General features: G+C 40.5%; 1 protein-coding gene across 2 annotated transcripts in view; it reads left to right on the top strand.

Moving 5' to 3' along the window:
* The window catches only part of Ralgapa2 (Ral GTPase activating protein catalytic subunit alpha 2), a 275,792-nt gene that overhangs the window by 61,124 nt on the left and 197,933 nt on the right, over nt 1–16,735 (top strand). For both annotated transcript variants that reach the window (XM_059261570.1, XM_059261569.1), the window contains exons 5-10: nt 466–509; nt 1,667–1,844; nt 3,058–3,173; nt 4,543–4,681; nt 5,866–6,065; nt 9,660–9,887. In XM_059261570.1, coding sequence (XP_059117553.1) covers nt 466–509; nt 1,667–1,844; nt 3,058–3,173; nt 4,543–4,681; nt 5,866–6,065; nt 9,660–9,887 — 905 coding nt within the window. The remainder of the gene's footprint in view (nt 1–465; nt 510–1,666; nt 1,845–3,057; nt 3,174–4,542; nt 4,682–5,865; nt 6,066–9,659; nt 9,888–16,735) is intronic.

The raw sequence follows: 16,735 nt of genomic DNA, 5'->3' as shown, positions 1-16,735 counted from the left end.
AAAAAAGACTTTTTAAGAGGCTCATACTCAAAGTACTACTATATTTAAAATTATCTTTTCTCCTGTGAGGTTGCTTGCCTTTGAAGGTCAGTCTTATATTTTTCAAAAGGCATGCGTTTTTTTCCTTTCTAAAGCTGATCTTTAAACAGATATTTTGAGGACTGTTGTGTTAAGAATGCTTGCTGCTCTTGCAGAGGACATGGGTTTGGTTCCAAGTACCCACACATTGGATGGCTTACATTTGGCTGTAACTCTAGTTCCAGGGGATCCAGTGCCCTCTTCTGGCTCTGAGGTCAGCCGCACTAACAGTGCACACACATACATGTACCTGCATGCACACATACATTACATTTACACATTTAAATAAAAATAGGATAAAATAAATGTAGATATTAAGTATTCCCTTTTATACCTTAAATATTTATTTGTATACTCTATTTCTAATCAGTTGTTTTAAACTTCCAGGCTCAACTTTAAAGAAGCTTCTACACACTGGAAATTCTATTAAGGTAATCATTTCTGATGAAAGTATAATGGAATATTTCTTTAATTTTTTTTTAGATTTATTTATTTTATTGTATGTGTTTGAGTGTTTTGCCTGCATGTATGCATATGCACCACATGTGTCCTTGGTGCCAGCAGAGGTCAGAAGAGGGCGTTGGATCCTCTGGAACTTGAGTTATGGATGGTTGTGATGAAGGCTGTGGGAACTCCTCCCGTATGTTTCATTTGCATCTGATAACACATTGTAAATCCTCATTTACAAATGTGTTTTCTTTTGTTGACATCTTTTTAATCATTTAGGAATACAGAAAAGGGAGGACTGTGTGTTTTGAATTCTAAAAATAGGGTAGAGATGGAAGTGAGTGTAGCGTGAAAAGCATTCATTTTCTGTTGGGTATTGCTCACCATTCAGATCATGGTGAAGGTGCAGGAGGGAGCCGAGTATAGACACGAGGCAGGGAAGCTGGACAGCAGCCCATGTCACTCAGCCAGCTCTTCAGAGTCCCATTAGCTCCAAAGAACATTATGTTAACATGACTGAAATTCTGCTCTGTTCTCCCCTAGTATAAATGTGGAAGGAGAGTCTCTCTGACATTGCTCCCATGGACAATTGAGCATTGATGATGGGAATATTGTTGCCTTACAGAATGAAATACTATTAATAGTTTATTGGGAGCCAGACACTGCCTTTTGTGTCGTATGCAAGTTAACTCACTCAATCCTCCCATTTCACAGATGGGACAACTAAGACACAGAGAAGTCAAATGATTCTCCGTGTATCACAGCTAGACAGTAGCAGAGGGTGAATTTGGACCCAGACTCCCTAACTCCCGTGTTCAAGCTTTTAGCCTTTGTACTACATTGCATCCTTGCTTGTTACTGAAGGAAGAGCTTGTGTACTTTAACGATACTTTTATCCCCTCCCCTTCTTTCCCTTTCTCTTTTTTGGAGGTGGGCAGGATCTTGCTTTGAAACTCAGGCTGGCCTGAAACTTGAGATTTCTCCTCTCTCAGACTCCCACATGCTGGGATTACAGATGTTATACCACCATACCACACCTGACACACACACACTCTCTCTTTTTCTTTTTCTTAAGACTGATGCTGCTCTACAAATAATGTATTAAATGTTTGATTTTTGTTGCTTTTGATTTTGTTTTTAGATAAGATGTGAAGGAATCAGACTGTTTCTTTTGTGGCTTCAAGCACTTCAGACAAACTGTGCAGAAGAGCAGGTGCTGATTTTCGCTTGCCTGGTGCCTGGTTTCCCAGCGGTCCTGTCATCCAGGGGGCCCTGTACACTGGAGACACTCATCAACCCTAGCCCTAATGTAGTTGATGGTAAGCAGCATTAGCAGGGTTGACATGCTGAAATGACTCTGTTAATTTTTAGTTTTAGGTGTGTGTGTCTGTGTCTGTGTGTATGTCTGTGTGTGTGTCTGTGTGTGTGTGTATGTGTCTGTAAGTGTATGCCTCATGTGTATGGGTACCCAAGGAAGCCAGAAGAAGACTGCAGATACCCCAGGAGCTGGAGTTACAAGTGATTGTGAGCCACCTGACATGGATGCTGGGAGCCAAACTCGGTCCCCTGGAAGAGCAGCTAGCCAAGTGCTCTGAACTTCTGGGCCATCTCCCCAGCTTGAAATTACTCTTGAGCTTACCTTGAGGGTTTCCTTGGTGTTGATGTTCTTGAATAGAAATTCTGATGAAGCTGAGGAGGAATGATTCCTTGTCATTCACAGAGGATTCCTAAAGACATTATAATGAAAGCCATAGTTCAACCCACAGTACCACAAAAAAGAATAAAAAACTTAGGGTACAGGAAGTGGTGGCATAAGCCTGTGATCCCAGCACTTGGAGGTGGAGGTGGAGGTGAAGGTGGAGGTGGAGGTAGGAGGATCAGGATTTTAAGGTCAGCCTTAATTACCTACCTAAAAAGTTTGAGGCCAGCCTGGGCTATGTGAGAGGCTCTGTCTTAAAAAACAAAACAAAACAAACAAATAAACCAGAACAAAAAATCTGGAGCCTATTTTCTATTAAATTATAATGAGAAAATTTCTGAAGTAACAGAAACAGGAATGGAATGCAAGCGGCAGATGTTGGCTACAGTGTGAAATAACAAGTGTTTTCTGTGAGCTAATGAAATTTAAATGTCTTCCCTAACCACTGTCTGTTGTTCTTGTCACTGTTGTTTCTTTAAGAGGCCATTCATCTTACTTTGCCAACTGTGTTTTTCCATGTAACATTTGCAGAAGGACAGTAGTGACCTCATTGGACTATCTGTGTCCCGTGAGTGTGAACTTACTGTGTAACCCTTCATTGCGTTGGATTTTAGGCTGACCAGGACAGAATTTGAATGGAAAAGAATGGTCCAGAGGAAGGAAAGGCTCTGTGGACCTCTATACTGGGCCCTAAGCCCTTGTTCATACTGGTTTGGGGTTCAGTCTGAACAGTTCCAGTGGCTGGATAGATGTGTTGTAATAGAGACCAGTTTTAAACCCTTATTTAAAATTTGACTTTGATGAATAAGCTCTCGTTATTTTTTACCTTTTAGCAAAAATATACCCAGAAGAAATCACCCCACTTCTGCCAGCCGTATCAGGGGAGAAGATCGCTGAGGACCAAACATGCTTTTTTCTTCAAATACTGTTGAAATATATGGTTATTCAGGTCAGAGAAAAACCAAGCTGTCTCCCTGATGGGTTTGTTTTCATAGGAAGGAGAGTTACTGCTTCTTTTCTTTCTGTGTGTCTGTGTTGCTTCCCCTGAAGTGATTTTATGTGGCGATTCATTAGACGCAGGGCATGCATCATTGCTGGGCCACTTCAGAAAGTCTCCATATGAGTACTTTTATGTGTGAATTATTTAAGGTATCTTTACTTAAAAAAAGCTATGCATCCTTTGGCAATTTCATACACAAATACAGTATATTTAGATTATCTTAATGCCTCTGTCTGCCACCTCTTCCTCTCTCCCTGCTCCTCCATCATCCTTCCAACTTCATGCTTCCTTCCCCGCTTCTTCCTTTTTTTTGAGTCAGAGTCTCACTGTGTAGCTAGCTCTGGCTGGCCTGGAATTTGCTATGTAGACCAGGTTGGCCTCAAACTCCACTTGCCTCTGCCTCCTGAATATGCCACCTTACCCAGCGCCTCTGTTTTAAAATAGCCCACTGAGCATAATCAGAGCTGTACAATTAGGTGTGCATAGGTGTAGGGCCATCTGTTGGATCATGGGTAGCCTCCCATGGGCCATGGTGCTGAAGAAAACCGACTCCTCTTCACCCAGAAGCTATCATCTGCCAAAAGCTCCTTCTCTGCCCATTTTAAAATGTTGACTGGCTTGACCTTGTGCAGGCAACCACAGCTGCTATTTTGTCGTAGTCTTCCCTGACCTCTGACATTTAGAACTTTCTACTCTTTCTTCCAAGATGTTCCCTGAGCTATGGGGAAAGGGGTGATACATACAGGTATTCTATTTGGGGCTGAGCATTCCACAGTCACTTATTCCCTGTACTTTGAACAGTTGCAAGCCTCTGGACTAACCACCATCTACCACATGCAGAAGCTTTTCTGATGAGGGGTGTGAGGTGTGCTAACTATAGTATTTAGAAGGCAGTTTGAGAATATGTCCCTTTAGCAAAATAAGTAGGATCTGCCCTAGGGCCTGTGATACTCAGTCATGGGTTCTTGGCCAGGTTTACAATACCTGGAATTTGTATCATCTTTTGAGCTTTGTTGAGATATGGTTTCATTATATTATTACCAATAGTGTCATTTAAACATTGATAATAGGAATTTTTTTTTTTTAAGACAGGGTTTCTCTGTGTAGCTTTGCGCCTTTCCTGGAACTCGCTTTGGAGACCAGGCTGGCCTCAAACTCACAGAAATCCGCCTGCCTCTGCCTCCCGAGTGCTGGGATTAAAGGCGTGCACCACCATGCCCGGCGATAATAGGAATTTTAATCTAATATCATTTCATGTTTGTGTATGTTAATTTAAACTGTAAATATACAAATGTCCTTTCCCACATATTATCCAAAGGCTGCAAGCTTGGAGTGGAAGAATAAGGAGAATCAAGATACTGGTTTTAAATTTCTTTTTACATTGTTTCGAAAGTATTATCTTCCTCATTTGTTTCCATCATTTACTAAGTTAACCAACATCTACAAACCTGTACTTGGTAAGTACTCTTTTATTCCTGTATGGATGTCATCCACAGGGAATCTGTACAGTAGCTTTCATAGTAATCCCTGTGATATTTTAAGACAAAATAGTCACTTTATGTTCATATTGAATGGTAATATTGTTGTGAGAAGTTAAAGTTACCTAATGAATGAGTCAATTATGTAAACTTATTTAGAGATTTTTGCCTCATGGAAATAAAGAGAACCATGGTTTATATAAAAATAATTTAAAACATGTCATGATATTTCTGTATGTTTGACACCTTTTAATGTCATATTTTGCATTTCTTAGTCTTCTCTTATGGGTGATGAGTTATAGTGATGTCAGACCCTGCTCAATGGTTAGGCCGTCCAGCCCAGGACACACAGTTGCTGGAGGGATGCACTTTATGTTGGGGCTTTTATCTACTGGGATACTAGGAGGTGCTTATAGAGGGAGATGCTTGAGTGATATGGTAGTCTAGAGACAGGCGGTCCCAGAATGCTGCTGAAACAGAAAGGAACATTTAACTTAGCTCCTAAATTTTCCTTTTATTGGGATTAGGATTAGGATTCACAGGATGAAGTAATCCCTTACAGTGGTGAAAGTGGGGACAAATCTTCTCCCTATAAAAACACAAAATTAGTTAGATGGATAATCAAGAATAGCTTTGGAGGAGAAAAGATCACAAGGGACTGTACTCTCTCTGTAGGATGTGCCCGACTAATTCAGCTGAATTTGCTGTGACATACACACACACACACACACACACACACACACACACACACGCCGCATGCACGCACGCACGCACACACGGACAGACACACGGACACACAGACTCACAGACACATGAGAAGGGAGAATATCTGAAGCCTGATGCATTTTAAAATATCTAGAATAACTGACTAATAGGGGTACCGTAACCTGTATTTTGTTTTTTATATATATATAGTAGAGAAAATAGCATGGTGGTATACTATTGCAGTATGTAGGCAATAACAGCCACCTCTTTATTTATATTGTAAGGCAAAATCAGAATCAAGCCTTCTAGAAGTTGTTATTTTGTAAACATTTATAGGTCTTCATTATTAGTTGCTATTTAAACAACCAAATACATGTTTATTAATTGGAACCATTTGTATAGATCATGTAATGTTGAGATTCACTAACTTAATTGTGTATTCTTTTTCTTTCTATCAGAAGTCCCTCATTTGAGACCAAAGCCTGCATATGTTACTGTAACTCGAGATAATGAAACAATTTACAGTACAAAAATTCCATATATGGCAGCTCGTGTTGTCTTCATTAAATGGATTGTAACTTTCTTTTTGGAAAAAAAATATCTAACTGCAACACAAAACACTAAAAATGGAGTTGATGTATTGCCTAAAATCATCCAGGTATGCCAGCCATCATTTTAAAATCTTTCTCTTACATAATAAACACAGCCCCACATTAGCAAAGTAACTGATTGTTAGAGCTGTGGTTCTTATAGGTTTTGATTTACTGGCTCACCTGTGTGCAGGGCTGAGGTTTCAGAGGGAGCTTTGGTCTGAAGCACTTGCCACACAGTCCTGGAATTGCTGCAGAAAGGCAGTCTCAGGGGCAAGGAGAACTCTGAGAAGACAACTCTCATGGGTAATCTCGTGCCTCCCTTCTTTCTGCTTTGCTTACGTGTTATATCTTCTGAGCACAGGCACAGGCTCTTGTCTTTTCTTCATCAGTCACCAGTAGCTGGAAAGCCATCAGGTTATGTAGATATGGCTTATGGAGAGAGTTCATGCTGTTGTGTATCTTCTGGCTTCTGAGGAGAGGGCTTGGACTAGCAGCTCAGGATCCTGGGGTAGCTGTTGCTTCATGATGCTGTTCCTGGAAAGAAGTCTGCCTCTGTCTGAAGCCTTCATAAAGACTTCTTAGGTAGGAGGGTCTTTGGTATGTGTTCTTGGTGGAGCACCACTGTTTTCAGAGCTTAGAGAGCAGTCGCATTAATGAAGGGTCATGGCTTTGTGTGGGTTGATTATTATTGTTTGTTGTCTCCAAGAACAGGACCAGCAAGTGTAGTGCACTTATTGAAGATTTGCTGATGTCAAGGAGGTTCCAGAAATAGGACATCGATCCAAGCTGGGGAAACAAGCTGGAGGAAGCAGATCAGTAGTTGGTATACTTCAAGGTCATTGGTGCCTTGGTGCGAAGAGTTACACCATGTAGTCCAGAGCCTGTGGATCCACTGTAGAGGACTTACTGGAGGCCCGGAGGGCAAACTTGTTTTCAAAAGAGTCTCAGGATCGAATTTCAATAAGAATAACAGAGGGCTTGCTGAAAGATAGTTCAAAACAAAACCAAACCCCTTAATTTTGTACTTTGGAAGTTAGAAGATGAAATGAAAATGGTAATGGTTGTATTTATTTCCTTAAATTTTTTATTTCAAATTTAAAATATGATATTCTTTCATAGATCTGAAGTGAGTGAGCAAGTGTGGTGGTACACACTTTTAATCCTACCACTTAAGTGGCAGAGGTAGGTGGATGTCTGTGAGTTTGAGGCCAGCATGGTCTACAGAGTGAGTTCCAGGAGAGCCAGGGCTATTACCCAGAGAAGCCTTGTCTCAAAATACCAAAACCAAACCAAACAAATAAGCAACCACCAAACAAAACAACAAAAACATTACTGTCCTTGTCAAGGTGATCAAAACTGTTTTCAATCAATGCACTAGTTTTATAAAAGATGTTTAAAAATATTTTAAAGTTCTGTTTCACAATAGAATTCACTTTTTTTTGCTGAATATAAGGTGTTTTTGGTTTTCTGTTCCCCAAGTGCAATAATGTTCTTTTCTTGGTCTAGAACTATTTTTTTAAAGATTTATTTATTTATTTATTATGTATATAGTGTTCTGCCTGTATGTATGCCTGCAGGCCAGAAGAAGGCACCAGATCTCATTATGGATGGTTGTGAGCCACCATGTGGTTGCTGAGAGTTGAACTCAGGACCAGCTGGAAGAGCAGCCAATGCCCTTAACCACTGAGCCATCTCTCCAGCACCCTAGAACTTGTTCTTTTGACAGGGAGAAACAGCTAATAATGTGCCTTTTAGACTTAGCTTCCCTAGCACTAGGTAAATCTGACCTTACAGATTTTCTTGTTCGTGATGTGTTACTTAGCTCTTTGTTACTGTTGCAAAAATACCTGAAATAGTCAACTTAAAATATTTATTTTGGCTCATGCTTTAGAAGTTTGTCCATGGTCATTTAGTCCTGCTGGTTTGATTTTGTCCATCAGGGATTGAAAAAAATTGATATAGCCAGGCAGCTGAGCATCTTTATATGTATAACTCTTTAGTTATATTAATAAAATATCACTTTTACTAATTCTGAGCCAGTTCTTGCAATGATCTACAGGCTCTTGGGACAAATGGGTGGAACAGTGACACACACAATCTGACATCTCTGCAGTTTTAGACATTTGTTTGTGGACTCTTTTTTTTTTTTGTTTGTTTGTTTGTTTTGTTTTACGAGACAGGGTTTCTCTGTGTAGCTTTGCGCCTTTCCTGGAACTCACTTTGTGGACTCCTGTCATATGTTCTCTGTTGTTCTTGAACTTGGCAGAGGCAAGGCTCGGATGTGCTGAGCATGTTGGCAGATCAAGATAGAGGAACGAGTGGCATCACACTCAGGCACCACTAACAAAACAACGAGACATGCCCCTGAGAGTTGCTTTGTGGTTGGTGGGTGTCCATGTTTAGGCTAACTCTGAGAATGAGCATGTCTCCATATGTGCTATGGGGTTGAGAGGGTACCAGGGTGGCAGAGAAATTTACGTGGGGAGTAAGTGACAGTCCGTGTTATGTGGTTTTCTGAACCGTGGTAGTGCTGGCCTGGTCCTGGTAGGCGTCTCTGTTTTGCTGACAAGGCTTTTTCATGTGCCAGGGGACATCAGGATGGACTCATACTAACAACAGCTTGGAATTCCAGCTTGATTCTAGTGGATGGAAGGCAGACCTCCTTCTGAAGCCAGTTCTTCTTACTTATACAGCTTTACCCACTGAGCCATCTTCTTGGCTCTGTGGCTTGATGCTACATAATTCTTCCTGCTGTTTTAGTTATTTCATTGCTGTGATATAAACCACCTCAAAACTTAGTGTCTGAAAGCAGAAACCTTTCAACCATATTTTTTTATTTTACTTTGTGGGCCAGGATCTGGCTTAGTACATCTTGTGTATTTCATGGGCTTTGGGTGGTGACCTTTAGCTGGTGAATGGTTGGTCTGCAGGATGTAAGATGACTTCATTCACATGCCTGTTATTGCCAGTTGGAAAGAAGCCTGGCTCATCTTGAACTACTCTATACTGTTTCACTAGCTGGGTCATTGGATTTCTTATATGGCCACTGGGGGGGGGGGGGGGGGCTCCAGGAACAAAATGCTTTAAGAGATGGAAAATGTTAACTGTTCGTCTTTTGGGCCTGGACTGGTGCTTCTCATGGTTTTGTTATAGGCAGTCTTCAAGTTTTCACACTCTGTGAGAGTAGAGTAAGTGAGTAAGTGTGGAGTGCTGGTGTGATGATGACACACATTGCTTTTACACATTAGCTTATTTTGTGGTTTCACAAATGCAAATTAAACTTTTTAGCTGACAAGATTTCACAGCCCTCTTCCCTGAAATAACCTAGTAGTTTTCCTGTTGAAGTCACTGAGTTGAGGAATAATTACTTGGCTAATTAGAAAATTGCTAAATAGAGGTTCAGGAGTTATGCTTCAGGCACCTTCCTGTACCCTGTGCAAGTTGATGGTAATCAGAGTACTTGGAAATAAGGCGAGACCTGGATCTGGGGATGTAGATCAGTGGCAGAGCACATGCTCACATATGTGAGATGTAGGTTCCTTCACTAGTCCTGCAACACTCACAAATCCCAAAAGGCAATGAGCAAGACAAGACTCACATTTGCTAGGTGCTGGTGAGTGAGGATGTGGATTGCTAAGATATGTGATGACATTTTCCAGACCGTTGGTGGTGGTGCAGCACAAGAGAAGGTGCCAGAGCTGGATGGTGCTGGGTCCACAGAGCAGGACAAAAGCCATTCTAACAGTAGCACCTTGTCTGACCGAAGACTCAGCAACTCCAGTCTTTGTAGCATTGAAGAAGAGCATCGAACAGTGTATGAAATGGTGCAGCGGATCCTCCTGTCCACACGGGGTTATGTGAATTTTGTGAATGAAGTATTTCGACAGGTCAGTGTATGTTATACATTCATGAAGTTGAAGTCTCTTTGTTCTTGAGTTAGTCAGCTTCCCATTGCTCTAACACATGCCTGGGGGCATCAGCTTAAACAGAGGAGGTATATTTGTCTCAGTGTCAGAGGTCTCAGTCTAAGGTCACTTGGTCCTGTTGCTTTGGTCCTGTGGCCGGGTGGTATATTAAGGTAGGGACAGGAAGCAGGTGAGGCCTGTTTACCTTATGGATGGATGTGAAAAAAAGAGAGCAAGAGACTGGAGTCCTACAGTCTTCTTTGAGGGCACACTCTACCATGACCTTTAATACCCCATTAAGCCACACCTCTTGAAGTTTATGCTGCTTTTCAATAATGCCAAACCAGAACCAAATCACACATGGGCCCAGGGGAGGATGGGGGCATTCCAGATCCAAACTGTAGCATTGTTGTTTTATTTATGACACAGTAGGCAATAGTATTGATGATTTGGCCTAATTTATAGAACTAAGTAATGGCCCTTCCAGGCCCACTTTTAGTTTGTCACAAGTTTTTATGACTCACAAAAAAGTTTTTTTTTTATCACTAAATAATGAAGGAAAATTCATCAAATACTTTCATGCTTCCACGGCAAACTCAACTCAGGTAGGAGGATAGAAAGCTATTCTTAGTACTTAGCACCAAGTGAACCCAGTGTTCCCAGAGCTTCAGAGCTCACATAACCCAGAGGCTCTCTCCGAAAGCTGTTCTTTCCCTGAAACATTGTGTCACATGAGTATGTGATAGAAATACTTGTGGCACAGGAGAAAAGAGATGGATGAGAAAGAGAGTAAAGGAGAGAAAGGCTTTGTGTCTAGGATCCTGGAATATCATACCTCAGATAGGCAAGTGCTGGGAAGAACTGAAGCAGGAAGCAGGAAAAAGCAAGGGAAAGAGAAGGAAGAGATCGGAAGCCAGATTGCAGTTGATGCCTGAACTTAGCAGCAGGGTTGGTGCTCCTGAGTGGGACCCAGCAGCCTGAGGTAGTGATGCCTGAGGTTTGCAGCAGGGTTGGTGCTCCTGAGTGGGACCCAGCAGCCTGAGGTAGTGATGCCTGAGGTTTGCAGCAGGGTTGGTGCTCCTGGGACACAGCAATGTCTGGGATTGATTTTGACTGGCATCTTGTGGCTAGCCAACTTTATTACATTGTAAATAATTATCTTATAAATGATAAATGTACCACTGAACTATGATAAAAGCCTGTAATCCCAGTATTTGGGAGGTGGAGGCAGGAGGATCAGTTTAAAGCAAGCCTCAGCTACACAGCTAGCTTGAGATTACCCTGGGCTACATGAGACCTTCCTTGTCTCCAAAAACAAACTAAGTAACTGACTAACTAAATAAATGTATCATTAGCAGAAATTGATTAGGAATCATAATATATAGGGTTGTTTAATCTTAGTTTTGTATTTAGCAAATCCTTCATCTTAGTACCACAGCCTTAGAGTACTTGCTTTGTTGGATATTGTGCCTACTTTTTTTGTTTGTTTGTTTATTTTGTTTTTGTATTTGTTTCTTGTCATTGAGTGGTTTCAAGAAGGTATCCCAAAATTCACTTTCATTGGTCCTTTGAAAATAGTGAATGTAAGTTTTTTTGTTTTTTATGGTCTTTCGAGACAGGGTTTCTCTGTGTAGCTTTGGTGCCTGTCCTGGATCTCGCTCTGTAGCCCAGGCTGGCCTCGAACTCACAGAGAGCCGCCTGGCTCTGCCTCCCGAGTGCTGGGATTAAAGGCGTGCGCCACCACCACCTAGCCTGTTTTTTTTTTTTTTTTTTTTTTTTTTTTTTTTTTTTTTTCTTGTACATGTGGCCACAAGCTTAGCTGAGTGTAATAATCTTAGGTCACTCTTGCACTTAGAAATTTGTAACCAGACCTCTCTTGATATACAAATCAGAGCCAGGAAGACTTTATAAGGACTTCAGTTCTAAAATTGAAACTTGGGGATGAATACATTTAACATTTTAAAGATAAACTTGAACATGTTTGCAGTAAGCAGGAAACTATAACATCTGACGAATACATACTAAAAAAGGAGAAAACATAATTTAAAATGAATAATAGTAATAATTGGGGTGTTTATTACAACAGAAGAAAACCTCAGTGTATAGTCTTAATAGCAGAATGGAGGCAGCAGAATATAGACTAAATTGGGTGAAGAAATGGTCCTGCACCTACCTCAGAGTGACAGAGGTAAAGTAGGACAGGTTGAAGCAGGAGGCTCTAATGAGCAGGCCTGATACTTTTCTCACCTCTCTCTCAGCTCTGTTCTGCTTTTGTTTGCTTTCTATCCAGTGAGAATATCCTGCTATAGCTGTAGATGATTCTTTTTTTCCTTTGAAAGTCTGAGTATTTGCAGTATTTTTGCATAAGCATCAGTTGCAACATAGCTGTGTATGCTGGCTAGTTTTATGTCAACTTGACACAAACTAGAGGAGGGAGCCTTATTTGAGGAAATGCCTTAAGACTGGACTATAGGTAAGCCTGTAGGGCATTTTTTTAATTAGTGATTAATGAGAGAGGGTCTGTTCCATTGTGGGTAGGGCCACGCCTGGGCTGATGGTCCTGAGTTATTTAAGAAAGCAAGCTGAGCAAGTCATAAGGAGCAAGCCTGTAAGCAGCATCCTCCATGGCCTCAGCATCAGCTCCTGGCTCCAGGTTCCTGCCCTGTTTGAGTTCTTGCCCTGAATTCTTTCAGTGATGAACAATGATGGGGATGCACGAGCCTAATAAATCCTTTCCTTCTCAACTTACTTTTGGTCACGGTGTTTATCATGGCAACAGACACCCTGAGTAACACTGCAGAAAGTCAAGTTTTGTTGCTACCTGGTGAAAATGAACATTTGAGAAAGAGAAAGTGATGGGGAAAAGAAGAACGTTATTGGCAACAAGCTGGAGAGTTGGTAGATGAGGACTCTGGGGTTCTTAAAAAAAAAGAAGAAGAAATCATCTTGTGAGGGGTTGCAGGTACAAGGCTTTATAGGGATTGATTTTGGGTGGGGACATGGGGTAAGTAGGCCTTTGAAACGGTAGGAAAGACAGTAATTCTGAATTTTCTGAAGTTTGCTTTTCTGTTCCACATACTGTTGGTATCCATAAGTCACCAGAGGTTCTGGGCTTGTTCTGTAAATCTAAAGAAAAGATGCTGATTAAATAGCTTTATGTCCCATGCCATTTTAAGTCCTTTTCCTAGGAATAGCTAATTCTGCAGTTAGGAAAGTGTAGAAGGCATCTTTCATCACAGGATAGGCAAAGGCATCTGTCTCTGGAGAACAGGGGAAGATAGCTAAAAGAGCATCTTTCCCTGAGTAAGATATTGAAATGAAGCCTTCCATGAAAGAAAGAATTTTAACCACTAGGTCACTTCATCCAGAGGCGTCCTTTGTAGCAAAGAGACCTGCAGTGGACTGCTCAACCGTGTGGTCACCAAACTCAGGGATTTTTACAATGGACTAAAAGCCATGTGTTAAGTTAGAGTTTGCCCTCTGTAGCATCAGTATACATTGAGTTATTATGTGTTCCTGTGCACTGAGTAGTTTATCATTCAGAAGCTTCCAGTTTTTTAAGTTTATTTTTAAGTTAAAATGTAATCACAGCATTTCTTCATTTCCCTTTTCTCCCTCCAACCCATCCCATATCCTCTTTCTAACCACCCATGTCCTTCCTCCCTGTAGCCAGAAGTTTTCCTGTGGTCCCGCCCGGCCCCACGAGGTCCAGACAAATCTCTCTCACCCGAGGTCCCACAGCTGCTCGTAAAATAATCATTCAGAGGCTTAATATTAATTATCAACTGTATGGCCATGGCCTATGGCTCAAGCTTCTTGGTAGCTAGCTCTTGATAACTAAACTCAGACCATTTCTATTAATTTATATGTCGTCACATGTTCTGTGGCTTTACCTGTGTGCCATTACATGCTTGGATTTCCTACCTGCCTCTAAGCTGCCTTGCCATAGGCCAAAACAGCTTTATTTATTAGCCAATGGGAGCAACACATATTCACAGCATACAGAAAGACATCCCACAGTACCTCCCTCCCCCATTTCCTTTTCCAATTGAGTCTTTTTTCTTTGATCATTACTGTTACATGCATGCACATGCCCATACAAATATCTGGGTCTGCTTTGTTGTTTGTGTGTATATGATTCCAGGGCTTGCCATTTTCTGTTACATAACTAGTTGGGGTTGGGGGGCAGGGTGCTCAGCCCTGGGAGAGGATAATTCTTCCTCTCAGCAGCCTTACTTACTTGTAGTTCTTTATCTAGATGTGGGACTATGTGAGATTTCCCCCTTTCCAAGTTAGCATGCCTGTTGATGTTCCTGTTCATATTGTCATTGCTCAGGTTTTGTTCAGGCTGCCATTTTTAGAAAATACAATCTCTAAGCAGACTTCCTGGTCCTCTGGCTCTTACAATCTTTCCACCCTCTCTTCCACGGTGTTCCCTGAGCCTTAGGTGTAGGAGTTGTGTTAAAGATATATCTGCTGGGCCTTGGCTCCCCACAGTCCAGTGATCCAATTGTATCCACTTGTAGTTTTCTGTGATGGTGTCCATCTGATGTACAGAAAACAGAATCTTCCAGTTATATAAATATAATGTTTTTCAAAGTCTGTCTTGCGTAGTCTTAATATGGCTCTACCAGTTGTCTTCTGGTTAGTGTATACATGATATATGTTTTTTTAACTTTACTGTCTACCTTCCATGGACATATGCTATGGATTTCCCTTACAAATTGCAGGTGTTTTGTTTGTTTGTTTTTTAACTTTTTCTTAAAAATAGTGTTATAACCTCTGCCTTTTGATTGCAGCTTTATTCAATGTAACATAGTAACTGCTTTTCTTGGATGTAAATCAGCCATCTTACTTTTACTTTCTAATTGTACCAAAGGTTTTTTGGGTAGTTGTCCTTTTTTCTCCAGTACTTAACGTGTGTGGTAGGTATTACAGTGACCTGCAGTTGTTTAGTGGCTGGCATCATGCCTCTCTAACCTAAAATCTATTCTTGTTTTCAGCAGAAGTTCAAGTTCACCCTATTATTCCTTCTCAGTTGATAGGATTTTGTAATATATTTGAATTCTACATTATAAAATGAATGAATGTGTATATATATATATATATATATATATATATATATATATCATACTTTTCAGAACTACTGTCTTATGTTATATAACATATTTACATGTGCCCTATTCATTTAGAATTATACAAGTGCCCTTTTTGTGATATTTTATTCCTTGCCAAATTACTGACCTAGGATAATTTCCCTTTATGTCTGAAGGATAATTTTTAGTATTTTCCTTAGTTCATGTCTGTTGGTAACAAATTTTCTTATCTGAAATTATCTGCACTTCGCTTTCACTTTTGAAGTCTATTCTTTCGGATGCTGTATTATGTTTACTAGTAGCCATGTGCTGTCTGCACTTTGGGTAACTTCAGCCTTTTGTTTCCTGGTTTCTGTTTCACAGGCACCGCAAACCATGTGGTTTATTTCTTTGAAGGAAATGTGTCCTTTTTTGCCTCTTGGCTGCTTTTAATGTTTCTGATTGCCTTTGGTTTTCAGCAGTTATATTGTAAAATTCTTGTATCTGTTCTGCTTGTCTTTGTGATTCATGACTGTGTGGATTGTTCTCTCATCTCAGCCATTCTTGCATCCTGCTCTGTCCCGTATTTTGCGTCTCCGTCTAGCTCTGCATAGGGTGACCTTGTCATTGCATTACCTCTCTGGCCTCTGCTTACTTTCTGTTTACTGCATTCTAAGGTTTCCCTCGTATTCTCCCAGTGTCCACTTTAGCTGTGTCCCTTTTGCCTGTCCTGTATGCACACAGCTTTTCATTTGGATTATTTTGTTTTCAGACGTCCTTTACTTCAGGTTCTGATATTTCTGGTATCTAGATTTTTTTGTTCATTTGGATCATGTCTGTTTTTTTAAATTATGATTTTATTCAAATTGACTTAGCATATTTCCAATGATATTTAGCAATATGTTATATATCATATTGTCCTGGCTGTTTGTAGAGATATTTTTGGGATTTCTTTATAACTTTATTTTCACCTATATAAGAACTACTCCTTGCTCTCTCTGAGGAAGGTAGTGTGCTATGCCTTTTTGTCGACTTTGGATGACTAAGTTGTCTACATTTTGTCAGAACTGATTTAATGGTCCCTGTATTTCCTTCTTTGTAAAGTTTTCTAAATAATGTACAATAAAAAAATACCAGATTTCAATCAGAGACATGGAGGTTAAAGTGTTTCTAGATCGAATGGACTAATAAAGTACACAGGAAATAGAGTGGATTGAAGGAGGGATAGAGATGTGGGTTTACAGACAAATATGTAATAAAGCAAATATAGTTGCTGCTAATAACAGGGGAATAGGGCTATTCACTGTGAAAAAAATAATTTTATTTGTGTGATATTTTTTGCAATAAAATTCAGGAAGACATGTACTTTGTTGTAATCTTGATTCAGTCAATTTTTGTAATCTTTTGATAACATGGAATCCTGTGTTCTAGAATTTTGTTTGTTTGGTTTTTTGTTTTTTGTTTTTTGAGACAGGGTTTCTCTGTGTAGCTTTGGAGCCTGTCCTGGAACTCACTCTATAGCCCAGGCTGGCCTCGAACTCACAGAGATCTGCCTGGCTCTGCTCCCCCCACCCCCTGAGTTCTGGGATTAAAGGTGTGCACCACCACCGCCCGGTGTGTTCTAGAATTTGATGTGATCTGGCTGACACCTTGAAGAATTTCAGTATCTTATATACCAATGCTGAAGCGACATCTGCCTGTCAGTGGGTCCTTTGTTGTGAAACTTAGGAGTTTAAAAAAGTCTGGGAACTAACT

The sequence above is a fragment of the Peromyscus eremicus genome, chromosome 4 (assembly GCF_949786415.1).
Source record: "Peromyscus eremicus chromosome 4, PerEre_H2_v1, whole genome shotgun sequence".
NCBI lineage: Eukaryota > Metazoa > Chordata > Mammalia > Rodentia > Cricetidae > Peromyscus > Peromyscus eremicus.
Note: the sequence above shows the minus strand (reverse complement) of the source record. Positions and strands in the feature narration are given on the sequence as shown.